Source organism: Hemitrygon akajei, chromosome 5, assembly GCF_048418815.1.
Source record: "Hemitrygon akajei chromosome 5, sHemAka1.3, whole genome shotgun sequence".
Lineage (NCBI taxonomy): Eukaryota > Metazoa > Chordata > Chondrichthyes > Myliobatiformes > Dasyatidae > Hemitrygon > Hemitrygon akajei.
Genome location: NC_133128.1, coordinates 142108002 through 142123555, shown reverse-complemented (window position 1 = coordinate 142123555; position 15554 = coordinate 142108002). Strand labels below are relative to the sequence as shown.

The window sequence follows — 15554 nt, the reverse complement described above, 5'->3', positions numbered from 1 at the left end:
TGTCACCACTGCCTTTGGCCGAATCAAAGCTTTGTGGAAAATCAGCATATAGGAGGGAGATTGAAAATCTGGTTGAGTGGTGCCATAACAACCTCTCACTTAATGTTAGCAAGACAAAGGAGTTAACTATTGACTTAAGAAGGAGAAAACCAGAAAAGCATGAGCCAGTCCTCATCAGGGTGTCAGAGTTGGAGAAGGTCAGCAACTTGAAATTCCTTGGTGTCATCATTTGACAGAATCTGCCCTGTGTCCAGCAGATAAGTGCCATCACGAACAAAGCACAGCAGCACCCCTACTTTCTTAGAAGTTTATGAAGATTCAGCATGTCATCTAAAATTCTGACAAACTTCTATAAATGTGTGGTGGAGTGTATATTGTCTGAGTTGCTTTACAGCCTAGAATGGAAACTAGGAACACCACTGGTCATGAACAGAAAAACCAACAAAAAGTGGTAGATACAGCACAATCCATGGCAAGTAAAGGCCTCCGGACCTTGAGCACATCAACACAGAGTACTGTTACAGGAAAGCTATCAGGGAGCCCCACCATCCAGGCCATGCTCTCTTCTCACTGCTGCCATCAAGAAGAAGGCATTGAAGCCTCAGGACCCACACCATGAGGTTCAGGAACAGTTATTACTCCTCAACTATCATGTTCTTGAACCAAAGGAGATAATTTTGCTTAACTTCACTCACCCTATCACTGAACTGTTCCCAGTGGACTCACGTTCAAGGACTCTTCATTTCATGTTCTCCATATCTATTGCTTATTTTTTATTATTATTATTTTCTTTTTGTATTTGTACAGTTGGTTGTCTTTCTGTACAACGTTGTTTGTCCTGTTGGGTGTGGCCTTTTATTGTTTTTTGTATTTACTGTGAATGCCCACAAGAAAATGCAAATCAGGATTGTATATGCTGACATATATGTACATTGATAATAAATTTACTTGGAACTTTGAAACGATTCCTGTTTTCATGAATTTGCCCATATTTCCCAGGGGTTAGATGAAGAAGGAGGTTAACCAAGTAGAGGCTTTAATACGGTATATTAAAATAGAAGCAGGTTTAGGATTGTGAGGTTGTGGTGCACTTTCCGAATTCAGAAGTTTGTTTTACTTTTGTGGTTTTTGATCTCATCAGCTACCCAAAGTGTTTTCCTTAAACGTATGGCAATATTATGCTGTTCAGTCATTCCCACCCACCAAGGACTAAAATGAGTCAAAGCCAAGTTTCTTTCTGTTTGGATGTTTCTATAGTTAGATGAGTTTCTTCACAAAGGACTGAACTAGATTCATACAATTCAGTCACAAAGGTAGAAACCCAGTGTGATGCTCATTCTATTTTGTAGACTAAACACATTTTATACAGAGTCATATTCACATATAGTGGGAACACCATTGACTTCTGATTATTTTATATAGAAGACCAGAATGCTGAGATGGCTATGTCAACTATGTTATAGTCTCACACAATAGACTATAAATTCCTACAAGGCAGCTCACTGCCTGCACTCTTCAGTTAACACACTGCAGTGTGTCCCCAGGTGCAAACTTCTGCAAAGGAAAAGGATCTAGTGTTTTCCCAGTGTATATGACAAATAAACTCTTTTCAGGCTTCCAACCAAGTGCAGGTATCGATTTTAACCAATGTTTAGATGACAAACTATACCATCTTCATACTCTGATTGTCCCACCTTGTTTACAGTTAAATTTCAGTTCTTACTTTGATTGACACTTTTGTCTTTGCTAAAATTCCTTTCCTCTAGCTTTATTTCAATGGCTTGCTTCACCAGGCAGTCCCAAAAGTCATTGGCATGGCGCAGTATTTTTGTGCCATCAAATTCAATCCTATAGCCATTGCTATTGCAATGTTCTGCTACAGCCAGTTTCTCTGGATAACCCAAGTGGATACACCTCCTGTGCTCCTTGATGTGGGTTTCTACCTTGCATCCTGTCTGGCCGATATACATTGCTCCGCATTCACAGGGAATCCTGTTGAAGTTTCCTGTTTTATCTGTTGACCCTTTTAAGGGCACAATAGATTTCCTTCACCTTGTAACCACTCTGTAGGAATGTCATACGTAATTATTTTATTTCCTCAAGGAGACTAACAATGAGAAGGAACCCATCTGCCTGTCTTCCCTATATACCCACAGCAGTTTCTGGAAGATCGCCAGCTTGTGCAGGTCACAGATGACCTGGGACTCAGGACGGCTGATGTTTACAGGATTCTCTGTGAATGTGGAGGAGCACATATCAGCCAGATGGGTGCACGGTGGAAACCCGCATCAAGGAGCACAGGAGGTGTATCCGTTTGGGTTACCCGGAGAAATCAGCAGTAACAGAACACTGCATTTGCAATAGCCATAGGATTGAATTTGATGGCACAAATTCAGTGGGGTTAAATATATAGTTAAATTGATATATTTTAAAAGGCTTAAAAAGAAATGCATTTCTGTAGTTCTGTGCAGAGTTATTCTGACCATTGTAGTCAACAAGTGAAATGGGAGCACTAACAGCAAATTATTGCAGCACATTTGAAGGCTCATTCATTCTCATTTTTGTAAAAAGCTATGCAGGGAACAATTGTAGCTTGTAACAGTTGAAAAATGTACAATCTAAATTTTGCAAGTTGCATGTTTCTGTAGCATTTAGAACATAGTACTTTTTATTAAATTCATTATATATTTTTTTGTTTCTTCCCTACTTCCATTGGAAAGCTTGCATCCTGAAATATGATGATATAAATAATGTTTTATGATGATTGAATTAATTTCAAAGAGAAGTAGTTTGTTATTTTCATTTTGGTTAAATTATATCTTTATGATCATTCTTCTGATGGTTATTTGTTGCACAGACAGAGCTTTTAAATATGTATATGGTCAAAACCATGGTTTTGCCATAATTGGAGTTTACAAGAGAAGCAGGGGGCCTTGGAGACCATACAGCTGCTGGCATAACATTCCTGTTTGCTTTCATTATGGGTGTAGATTATAGAAACATGCACTGTAGTTTTTCAATAAAATAGTTTGTCTCTGTTGTGGTGCATACCCAAGAAAAAATACTTTGTTCCTTGTTCTTGTGCTTGAAGCCAGAATCTCCTGCAGTACATGAACATCTGTTAATTTGCACAGTTACTTCATTTTTTTCACATTACTTAAGTTTCTACCTTTGCACTTGGTGTGCTAACAATGAATAATTGGGTTTCCAGTCATTAAAATCAAAACATTTTTGAACGAACAAAAATAGCGCAAAACATTTGAGTCCAGCTAATCAACTCTGAGGAACTGTTACTGCAATAAAAGCTTTCGCATGGGCCCTAGAGGCCAGTAAGGGGGTTAACACAGCATTAGCAGGAAATACACCTTGCAGATGCTCATTTGTATTTGTAATACTTGCTGTCAAATTGTGATTACAACATTGCTGCAAACATTATGATTTATCTTGATACTGCTAACCAAATGCTGTTTTTAAATATTATTCCACAGGTTCCATCACCCCAATGTTTGTTATGCTTCCTTGTGGCGGACTTGGAGTAAGTCGTTTTTCCCCTTTTATAATGTGTAAATAATGTCTTGTTTGTTCTTTCCATCTCAGCAGCAACATAAATTGTTGCTTTGACTTCTACTCAGCAGATAATTGAGAACAGATGTCCCCATAAAGAGGAATTCAAGGTTTGCTGAACTAGGCATGTTGGCTAAACCGCAATTGCAATATGTGCAATATTATTCAGGGAAATTGAATGATGACCTAAAAAAAAGTTCTATGATCTTACCTTCAAACAGGTAGTTGTAAGGCAACAGAGCAGGTGAACATGGATTTACTCTGTAAAAATCCTGATTTTATCATAATTCCCTCTTTTGGCTTCTCTGTGTAATAAAAAATGTCCAGTCAAGTCTGTGTACCTTTCCAAGGGTATGGAGTGGGGGCAGGGAGGACTTTGCCCTTTTGAAACAAATCTTCACATGTTTTCTCTAGTCTATGATGTTTGGCCATGGGAGAAAGTAATTTCATTACTTCCCTGCTAATTTACTCACACTCATAAATTTTTAAAATATTGATCAAAATAGGGTACAGTTCACTACAATTCTCAAAACTTACAGTCCTTCACATGATTGGTAATTTTAAGTGTCATTTTGACTGTTGTGGGAAACTTGTTTAACCCAATCCTGAGATAACCAGCATCCATATAAATTGTAGATTTATGATCGGGAGTAGGAACACTGATTTCCTCTTTAAACCAGATCTGCAGAAGACAATTGTATATCATTGCCTCTGTTGAGAAAGGTTAGCACAGATTTGGGAATCATATAATGAACCTTATGATGTATGCAGTTCAACTGCCTGATGGATAAACGTACTGAGACAATATAGTGTCTTAACGTTGAATAAGTCCTTCACCTTTTTTTAAATCTTTGTAGTAAACTAGCCATTTCTTTGCAAGTTGTTCTGCTTAGTAAAAATAAACTGTAGTTTCTATTGCCCTGGGAGTTTCCACAAACCCTGGCTTGCTTTAATGTTCTGATTGTAAATTAAATGATGTTATTTTGTGCTAAATATTTTTAAACTAAACTCTTAACAGCTTTTTGTACTCCCTGCTTTAATTCTATTTGTTGGATTTTTTTAAAATTGTAGTTTTGACTAAATCATACATATAAGTCTTGCACGTGTCTCCAAGCAGCAGTCTAGAGTCTCATGGAATATGTTAAGAAAGCTGCCAATATGCAATAAAATCATTACTTTTTAAATACTTCTTACAAACCTTTTTGATTCCTGCCATTAATAAAAGTGAACAACACTGAGGATCAGCCATGATCTTATTAAATGGTGAAGTACGCTCAAGGGATTGATGGCATCCCTGCTCCGATTTCTTATGCAATCTTCATAAAAGCAGTGTTTATTTGACACATCTGGCAGCTTTGTAAGAGGAGCAACTTGGAAGTAAGGAAGGCAGTTCTTTCTTTCTGAATTGTGAGTTGTTTGCAAAAGGGCTGAGTGTATAGTGGCAGTAGAATGTCAACATGTCACCACATTGTGAGCATTCCAGAGCCAGTGTTCATTATTTCATCAGTCTGTTCAATAAACAAGAGAATTAAGGGAGTCAAAAAAACAGCCTGAACAACATGCGTCTTCATATGTGTGTGAATGGAAAGAGTCCAACATGTCATTTCATGTTGATTAGTTTACTCACATGCAGAGATATATTGTGGTTTCACTTAATTTTTAGTATCTACATTTAAAAAATGTTGATTTTCCTTTATATTGCAAACCATTGTTTTCATTATTTTTATTTTAAAGCAAAATAAAGGTAATTCATTTTACTACAGTGCAGCTATATTATGGGTGAATATTTGAATGACATACAGGTAAGCAAATAGGACTTTATTCCCTGACGCCTTGAAGAATGAGGGGAGATTTGATAGTGGTGTATAAAATTATGAGTGGTATCCATAGGTGCAAGCAAGCAGGCTTTTATCGCTAAGGTTTGATGATCATAACTTAAGCTTAAAAGGTGCAGTGTTTTAGGGAGATGTGAGGGGGGACTTCTTCATTCAGAAGATGGTGAGAGTGCGGAATGAGCTACCAGTGGAAGTGGTGGATATAGGTTCTATTTCAACATATAAAAAAAGTTTGATAAGTATATGGATGGGAGGGGTAGGGAGAGCTATGGTCCAGATGCAGGATAATAGTTTGGTATGGACTAGATGGACCAATGCACGCACAAAATGCTGGAGGAATCCGGCAGGCCAGGCAGTTGTAGGAAAAGAGTACAGTCGATGTTTCAAGCCATCTTTTCCTAGATGCTGCCTGGCCTGCTGAGTTCCTCCAGCATTTTGTGTGTGTTGCTCAAATTTCTAGCATCTGCAGATTTTCTCTTGTTTTAGATGGGCCAAAAGGTCTATTTCTGTGCTGCAGTGCTTTATGACTCTAAATATAAGAAATCACGAGCAGAAGTAAGTCACTTTTCCCTTCAAGCCTGTCCCATCATTCAATATCATTCTTATAAAAACAGAGGAGTAGAGGTTGAGGCACAGGGTCAAGAAGAAAGACTGGAAATATTAAAACGTAGCAAATTACATTTATGTGTAAACTTAATTGGTTTATTTGATCGTATTACTGACTTCCTAAAAAAATGGGTTAGTTATTGGACACCAGATAAAATTTGAAATGGGTTAATTATATTTTCAGCTGCATGGCCAATGGTATTCTAGCCACGCAGTTTCTCTGCTTGTTATAGAACTTATCTCTCTCTCTCTCCCCCCACCTCTGTCTGTCCCCACTTCCTTTGTTCTGTTATTTTCTGATTTTCTATTTCCTTTAACTCGCAATCATTTCTTGCTTTGATTTTTTTCTCTAATTTTGTATTTTTCGCATGCCTGTGTTTGTGTTAGATTTGAAGCTACAGGAAGAAAGGAATCAGAGAGTTTAATGAAGTGATGAACCACTGTTTATTCTATTGCCTTCCCTCACGCACCCAGGGAAATTCCAAGTGCTATCCTTTATGTAATCTATTTAAATTACTGAATGTAGAAAAAGAAATAATGAAGCAAGATTCCACATTCAGACACAAATTGATCAGATGAAACAGGTTCCGTGTGTATGACTTGCATCTTTGGCCTTAGCTGCTTTTGAACCAGTTACCCAAACAGTGTCCATCTGCAGACACTGCTGGCCATTCCACAATGTTGCTGTTAACCTAAAACATTTCTTATCCTAACTTGCACCATGTCTTCCCATCTTTCCTATGGCTCCTAGTCTGACATCACCTCATCTTTAAGTACTCATGCTTCACTTTAAATCACTCCCCCATTGTTTCATTCTTTCATATTTCAAACTTCCAAAATCTCTTCTCTAGTTGTGGACTTTTGCACATTCATCTTTTGCAGAAACAATATTGATGACTCTGCTTCAGCTCCTCACCCCTGAAGTCTTTGAATTCCTTCCCTAAATCTTTTTGGCACTATTACCCTCCTCCCTCCTCCTTTTTGACACTCTTTAAAAAGTAATTAACCTTTTGATAGCCCTCTTCCTTTAACAGCTTAGTGTCAAATCTTTTTAATAACTTGCCTGTGAAACACATTGTGATGTTTTGCAACATTAAGAACACTCCATCTGCAAAAAGCAGAATTTGCTGTGGCAAACCATTTTTATTCCTGTCCTCATTCCCGTTCCAACACATCGGTCCATGGCCTTCTCTTTTGCCACGATGAGTTTACTCTCAGGTTGGAGGAGCATCACCTCATATTCCATCTAGGTAGCTTCCACCCTGATGACATGAATATCAATTTCTCCATCTTCTGGTATTTTTATCTGCTCCCCTTCCCTCTTCGTCAATTCTCTACCTCTTGCCTTTTACCTTTTCTCCTCACCTGCCTATCACTTCCCCTGGTACCCTTTCTCCTTCCCCTGGTGCCCTTCCACCTTTCCTTTCTCCCTTCGTCCATTCTCCTCTCCTATCAGATTCCTTCTTCTCCAGCTCTTTGCCTTTTCCACCTATCACCTCACAGCTTCTTCCTTTATCCCCTCTTCCCCCATTCACCTGTCTTCACCTATCACATTCCAGCTTGTCCTCCTTCCCCTCCCCCCACCACCTTATTCTGGCATCTACCCCCTTCCTTTCCAGTCCTGATGAAGGGTCTCGGCCCAAAACGTCAAGTGTTTATTTATTTCCATAGATGCTGCCTGACCTGCTGAGTTCTTACAACAATTTGTCAGTGTTGCCCTAGATTTCCAGCATCTGCAGAATGGTGCGTTTATAAGTGCCTTATTTTTATACTATAGAATTAGCCTCCCTTAGATTAATTCATCCAAATTAAATTTTGCTTGCTGTTGTAACTTGGTGATCTTCTCAGATTGTGAGTTTACAGCGGCATGCAAACGTTTGGGCACCCCTGGTCAAAATTTCTGTTTCTGTGAATAGTTAAGTGACTAGAAGATGAACTGATCTCCAAAAGTCATAAAGTTAAAGATGAAACATTCTTTTCAACATTTTAAGCAAGATTAGTGTATTATTTTTGTTTTGTACAATTTTAAAGTGGAAAAAAAAGGAGTGTCATGCAAAAGTTTGGGCACCCCAAGAGATTTGAGCTCTCAGATAACTTTTACCAAGGTCTCAGACCTTAATTAGCTTGTTAGGGCTATGGCTTGTTCACAGTCATCGTTAGGAAAGGCCAGGTGATGCAAATTTCAAAACTTTATGAATACCCTGACTCCTCAAACCTTGTCCTAATAATCAGCAGCCATGGGCTCCTCTAAGTAGCTGCCTAGCAATCTGAAAATTAAAATCAATGATGCCCATAAAGCAGGAGAAGGCTATAAGAAGATAGCAAAGCGTTTTCAGGTAGCTGTTTCCTCAGTTCATAATGTAATTAAGAAATGGCAGTTAACAGGAATGGTGGAGGTCAAGTTGAGGTCTGGAAGACCAAGAAAACTTTTCCAGAGAACTGCTCATAGGATTGCTGGAAAGGCATATCAAAACCCCTGTTTGACTGCAAAAGACCTTCAGGAAGATTTAGCAGACTCTGGAGTGGTGGTGCACTGTTCTACTGTGCAGCGACACCTGTGCAAATATGACCTTCATGGAAGAGTCATCAGAAGAAAACCTTTCCTGTGTCCTCACCACAAAATTCAGCATCAGAAGTTTGCAAAGGAACATCTAAACAAGCCTGATGCATTTTGGAAAAAAGTCCCGTGGACTGATAAAGTTAAAATAGAACTTTTTGGCCGTAATGAGCAAAGGTATGTTTGGAGAAAAAAGGGTGCAGAATTTCATGAAAAGAACACCTCTCCAACTGTTAAGCTTAGGGATGGATCGATCATGCTTTGGGCTTATGTTGCAGCCTGTGGCACGGGGAACATTTCACTGGTAGAGGGAAGACTGAATTCAATTAAATACCAGCAAATTCTGGAAGCAATCATCACACCGTCTGTAAAAAAGCTGAAGGTGAAAAGAGGATGGCTTCTACAACAGGATAATGATCCTAAACATACATCATACATCAAGGAAGCATTAAGAAGAGGGATGCCTCACGTCTTAATAAGCTGGTAAGGAAGGCGGGCTCTGTCGTGGGCAAAGTACTGGAGAGTTTAACATCGGTTGCTGAGCGAAGGGCGCTGAGTAGGCTACGGTCAATTATGGAAAACTCTGAACATCCTCTACATAGCACCATCCAGAGACAGAGAAGCAGTTTCAGCGACAGGTTACTGTCGATGCAATGCTCCTCAGACAGAATGAAGAGGTCAATACTCCCCAATGCCATTAGGCTTTACAATTCTACTGCCAGGACTTAAGAACTTTTTAAAAGCTATTATTAGTGCTTTTTGAGATAGTGATTTGGATGCATATCATATTTTTTGCTGAGTTAAGTATTGTATGTGGTTAGTTTTGCTACAACAAGTGTATGGGACATTGGAAAAAAGTTGAATTTCCCCACGGGGATGAATAAAGTATCTGTCTATCTATCTATCTATCTATCTATCAAAATCCACAATGGACTACCTCAAGAGGCACAAGCTTTGGCCTTGGCCTTGCCAAGGTTTTGCCTTGGCCCTCACAGTCCCCCGACCTAATCATCATCGAAAATCTGTGGACAGACCTCAAAAGAGCAGTGCATGCAAGATGCCCAAGAACCTCACAGAACCAGAAGCCTTTTGCAAGGAAGAATGGGCAAAAATCCCCCAAACAAGAATTGAAAGACTCTTAGCTGGCTACAAAAAGCATTTACAAGCTGTGATACTTGCCAAAGGGTACTGACCATGCAGGGTGCCCAAACTTTTGCTTCGGACCCTTTTCCTTTTTTGTTATTTTGAAACTGTAAAAGATGGAAATAAAACAGTAATCTTGCTTAAAATATTAAAGAAATGTTTCATCTTTAACTTTATGCCTTTTGGAAATCAGGTCATCTTTTTCACGCTTAGCTATTCACAGTAACAGAAATTTTGACCAGGGGTGCCCAAACTTTTGCATGCCACTGTATTAAATCTGAACTAAAACAAAATTGATTTGACATTAGAAATAAGCCATATTATGTCTGTTAGTTTGTTCCATAAAAGGCAGAACACAGAATGCAAGATACACAACGCACACACAAAATGAGCCTTATGTATGAATTATACCAAACAGTTGCCGATGAAAGATTTTACTTTACTCAGGCTTGAACCAGGACGTGAATCAGACAGTTTTAAAGAAATGGTACAAGTAGAAGCCTAGGTTGAAGAACAATGAGGTATTTTGGAAAATCAGGAGTTTGCAATAACAGTCCAGTGTTGTATTTCATTGAAATAATCTATACTATTGAAAACTGTACATGTTAGTTTAAATCAACAATCAACCCATTTTTGTTTAAGTATGTACTTCACAGGTGCCAAGTAGATTTGAACAAGTGCATGAGGAGTCATGGTCATTTAACCACCACTTCCCTGTAGAATGAATGCTGTATTTGATTTGTGTGTGTATTGAAGCAATTCCATATCCACAACTCTCAATTCTGCTTCAATATTGATTAAAGTTATATTTAGTTTCCAGCTTAAGAGTTTAGAATTATTGAATGGCTTTACCAATATTAATAATTATTGTAAGAGGAAGTGAAACAAAATCAGGTGGTAAGCTAATCAAAGCTGTCTTAATTATGTTCTGCATTAATAAAAACAATCATGCTTTGGTGTTTCAAGCAAATGGCTACACTTTAAAATTAAATGCCGTATTTAAATCCTGCTAAATTTACTATTCCATTAGTTTCATCTTGCATAGGTCCACTCAAGAAAGTTGTTATTACAGTACCACTGGATTAACTCTCACAAAATTCCTTGTACAATATTTTATGCTATAGTGGTGCCTTGACATTTTAACTACAATAATCCATTGGTTTTACTGCCTGTATATAAAAGGCAGCATTGTACAAATATGTTCTTAAGGAAAGTAACCAGTACTTTATGTATGCCTCTTTGTCATATAGTTATTGGAGGAGTATTTATTCTTATTTTTGATACTTAGGTGGACAGTGACACAATTTGGAATGAAATCCATTCATCCAGTGCTGCACGTTTAGCGGTGGGTTCTGTGATTGAGCTTGTTTTCAAAGTTGCAACTAAGGAATTAAAGGTGAGGTTTGCTAAAAATTCATTTTGTCATTACAAATGGGAAGTTGAACATAAAGAATTTACAAATTCTTTTTGTGGTCAAACATTTGGTTTCAGTTACTTTGTTTTGCAGTATGTTAGGAAGTTTACACCAGCCTGGATTGAGAGGGAGTACCATTCTCCTATATCCACAAGGTACAACTTCAAACCTCAGCACCATAGACCTTTTCATGTAATCCAGGCTGACAATCCAGTACATTTAAGAATGCATGTAATTCACCATGAAGTACCTGAGGACATCCTCTGGTTGTAAAAGATGCTATACTGTATATATTCAATCTGGAATTGTCACAGTTCCATTTCCATCTTGGCTCACAGAAATGAATGTATTAGCTTTCAATTACATGACAGTTTTCTTGTCCATAGGACCTTTTAAATAAGTTACAGTCTATTACATGTCTTTGAAAGTGTCATTTCAGATGGAACATTTAAGAAACATACAGCAAATAAAGAGATTGTTAAGCCTTTGCTAACCCTTTGAATAAGCAAATGAATTGCAGCTTCCATCATTTTATTGTCCTATAAATGAAAGATGACTTATCTCACTAGTTCTTTACTCAATGACTTTAAATTTATGATAAATGTTGTCTCATTCGCCAGAGAGAAAGTTATCCAAGCTCTTTTCCAACCAGGAGGACTACATAAGCATTGCAGGGAAAAAAAAACAATGTACTCCCAAGAAATATTTATGTTCACTTTCATTTAGACTAATTTTTAATTAAATTCACATTTTCAAATGGCTAAGATTTAGATTTGCACTCCAGGTTAGTACTGCAGATCTTTAGATTTATACTCCAGATGGTAAACTATTGCAGAACTGCATCTGAGTGATTTTGAAATACCTTGCTTAGATTTTATTCTGTAATATTTGTACAAATGGTTTTTCTGTCAACTTTTACCTCTAAATATAATCTCACAAACAAATTAATAAATTAAGTTCTCCTTTGAGACGCAATGGTAGTTCAGACTTTCCTTTACATAAACTCATTGGTACTTTTTAGATATGTGGCTAGCAAAGTAAGTTATCTTTGAGAGTGTTTGATAGGTTTTATTTTTTATCTTTTTCTATTATTTCTTGAATATTTTGAGATTTTCAGGTAACTTGAATGTCAGTGACTCTCCGTTGCCCAAAAGTCTTATTTCTGTATTGGCTGGCTGTTTGCACAGCATAAGGCATGATAGCATGGACAGCCCAATCCAGTATTACCCATTGCTAATGTAAGCACTTGTCTGCTTTCAGCAGAAGTCACTGGATAACAGTTGGAAAAGGATATCTGACTGTTTCTATTCTTTAAGCTGAAAGTGCCAATCAAACATATAGCCCTAATGTTCTTCCATTTAAAGTCAGCTAAATCAGCAGAAACTGGTTTCAAAAACTGTAAACATCTAATTTACAGCTAAACTGTCCATTGCCTTAATTGCAGCATCTGTTCTCAAATAAATTATTTGATAAGCTGTGGAATTGTAATGGCAATTTGAATGAAGTTATTGAAACTGTGCATCAATATGAATTGCACCATATATGAAGTTATACAAATCATGGTATTTTGCAGAATGGATTTGCGATTGTGAGGCCTCCTGGTCACCATGCCGAGGAGAGTACACCAATGTAAGTAATTATTTTCCTCTTCAAGTAAAACACAACTCTTAGTATTTATAAAACAGTCACCTGCCTTTCTAGAGGAGTTTATGTGTAATTGGCAACATATGAGGTTCAGAACAAAAAACAGTGAAAATTTGTCCCTACTGTGCTTTTTCCTCTGATGATAAATTAGTGTAGGAATGCAGATGATCAGAATTAGGAACAGCGCTATTAACCATTTCCCTCTTTTTTATCTCCTCTTCCCCAATTTTTGTACCTCTAGGGGATTCTGCTACTTCAATTCTGTGGCTATTGCTACTAAACTCCTACAACAGCGGTTGAACATCAGTAAGATTCTTATAGTGGACTGGGTGAGTGAAATACACTAAAATGAGGCTCGAATTAAGGGGTATGTTTTTAATATTCAGCTTCCCAGCCCTGCTTTTCTTTTTAAACACTGTTGGACCATACACTTGTTTTTAGGATCTCACAACTTAGTCTTGTTCAACTTCTCATCTCAGTGATGAACTACCTTTAGGATATTGATTTTAATATATAAATCACTATTTATTGTGTAGCGTATTAATTTTTGTTTGAGTTAGAATATGTTATAGTTGATAATCTAATTAAGCATGGGAAAATTCAAGCAAATAAATTGTAACTCGTGTCTGTGTCATTCAATGTAACACTTCAAGGAAGCAAAAAACTAAAGAAGGAAATAACAGAGGAGAATGAAGGTGTTTGAATGTTAGGGCCTAAATTCTTCTCTGTGCTTTGGTAGCCAATCAAATTATGGTAGTTACAGAGGGATTGTACTTACCGCCTGGTTAAAGAAGTTAAAGCAGTCACAGATAAGAGCAAGGGAGTGGAAAGATGCACAACCATCAAATGATTATTTCTGTAAAAATGTATTTTGATTTATTTGATCTTACTATTTAAAAGAAATGGGTCAATTATTGGGATAGATAAAGTTTGAATTAGATTAATTATACTTACAGTTGCAAACCCATGGTGTTTTAATTTGTCCACATGTAGAATCTGCTCATTTTTACCCAGGCTGCCAGTGAATGAACTTAAGACAGAGGGAAGAATGTTTTGTTTGGAAAGCCATATTAGAATCATGGGAAACAAATCATCAGCACAGAAGTTACCAACAGTGTAAACAATTGGCGAAAATAAGAAATGTGGAGTGCCTTTTAAAGTATCTTTTTATTTGTACTCCTTTTAAAACAATCAAAGACAAATGAAGTTGAAACAGCATAAAACCGTTCATAAGCCAAAATCTGATCTTGTGTTAAAGACCAGTCTAATCTTCTAGTTCACCTGCTTAACTATTCAATTTGCTATGTGATATTTGGCAATAGGATGTACATCATGGTAATGGCACCCAGCAGGCTTTCTACAACGATCCCAATGTGTTGTACATTTCACTGCATCGCTACGATGATGGCAACTTCTTCCCAGGCAGTGGGGCCCCAGATGAGGCAAGTAAATTAGTTAACAGCTTATGATCAAAGAATGTCTCATCTTGTATGTTAAATAGTGAACAGACAGTATAATCTATAAGTTACTCATGTTGGCTTATAGTTATCAGGAAATTAAAATGCTTCATAAAGAAATAACAGCAAAAATACATCACGTTCTGATATATTTTTAAATTATTCAAATTTAAAAATCACTATTTCCCCAAATATAGAACCAGTTTTATAAAATGGTGATGTTTATTAAAAATATGTGTATTTGAGCCTTTTAAAGCATATTATTATTTTTAAATCAAGTAGTGAATGAATTATTGCATAGGATTATGTATTACTAGAAGAATGACAGTAATATAAGTTATGAACTACATAGCAATAAAAAAGTTTAATAATGTAATTTAAAATTGAGATTTTGTGTTTCAGATTAAGAAGCTACTTGTCTTTTTCATTTTGCCCTTCAGATTGGAACTGGCGCAGGTGTGGGATTTAATCTTAATATGGCTTGGACCGGTGGTTTGGATCCACCAATGGGTGATGCTGAGTATTTGGCTGCATTTAGGTAAGACCTAAAAATATTCAGTAACATTAAACATTGTCAGTATATTCTATCTTTAATTGATCCTATTCCTTTTATTTCTTATACTCAAATAAAAAGGATTAAGAGCTCTGTTTCTTTTGGTTACAACAATACTAGAGTGATATAGACTTACTTAAATTTCCATCTCCAATTTTCGCATTAATGGTTCCTTTAGAGTTTAATCTTTGCCTTCCTGGATCAAAAGCAGATATAGCTTTACAAAGGATTCAGAGGTGTCTACCAGTTACCAGTTTTATCTTTGCGCTTTGTTGAAGAAGGTTGTATTCAAATTCTGAATTATTCACAGCAGATGTATACCAGAAGCCAAGTTGGGCTGGATAAGCACCTGCAAAGACACTGGTTCCCTAGAGCCTCTTCATGATCAGCAAGGTCCTGTGAAACATAGGGCTTTCCCTCAGCAACTGGAAACCCAGTCTCAAAACTGCTTTGACAGCCAGCTAAGTCATTCCCCCAGGCTTACAGAGAAATACAATTTTAAAAGACTGGTTCTGAAAGTCTCTTGTGCTCACAAACATTGAAAAATATGCAAAAACCATTTAAAGTTAATCTTATTATTTTATAAAAATTGTAATTGCTTTAAAACATTAAACATTACTTTTATAAAATTATGAACCAATTATAAGCATTAGGGACTAAAATAATTTTAAACATATGCATTGAGTCAGTTAGTACAAAAATAAAAAGTGTTTGAAACCAAACTATCATACTTGGACTGTTCCTCTCCATTCAAGTAAATGATGCTGCTGAGTTATACAGG

At 37.0% G+C, this 15554-nt stretch overlaps 1 protein-coding gene across 11 annotated transcripts in view; it reads left to right on the top strand.

The window, feature by feature from the left end:
- The window catches only part of hdac4 (histone deacetylase 4), a 436407-nt gene that overhangs the window by 394140 nt on the left and 26713 nt on the right, over positions 1-15554 (top strand). For all 11 annotated transcript variants that reach the window (XM_073046732.1, XM_073046730.1, XM_073046731.1 and 8 more), the window contains 6 exons: positions 3489-3535; positions 10994-11101; positions 12693-12748; positions 13005-13092; positions 14086-14205; positions 14661-14758. In XM_073046732.1, the coding sequence (XP_072902833.1) occupies positions 3489-3535; positions 10994-11101; positions 12693-12748; positions 13005-13092; positions 14086-14205; positions 14661-14758 (517 nt within the window). The remainder of the gene's footprint in view (positions 1-3488; positions 3536-10993; positions 11102-12692; positions 12749-13004; positions 13093-14085; positions 14206-14660; positions 14759-15554) is intronic.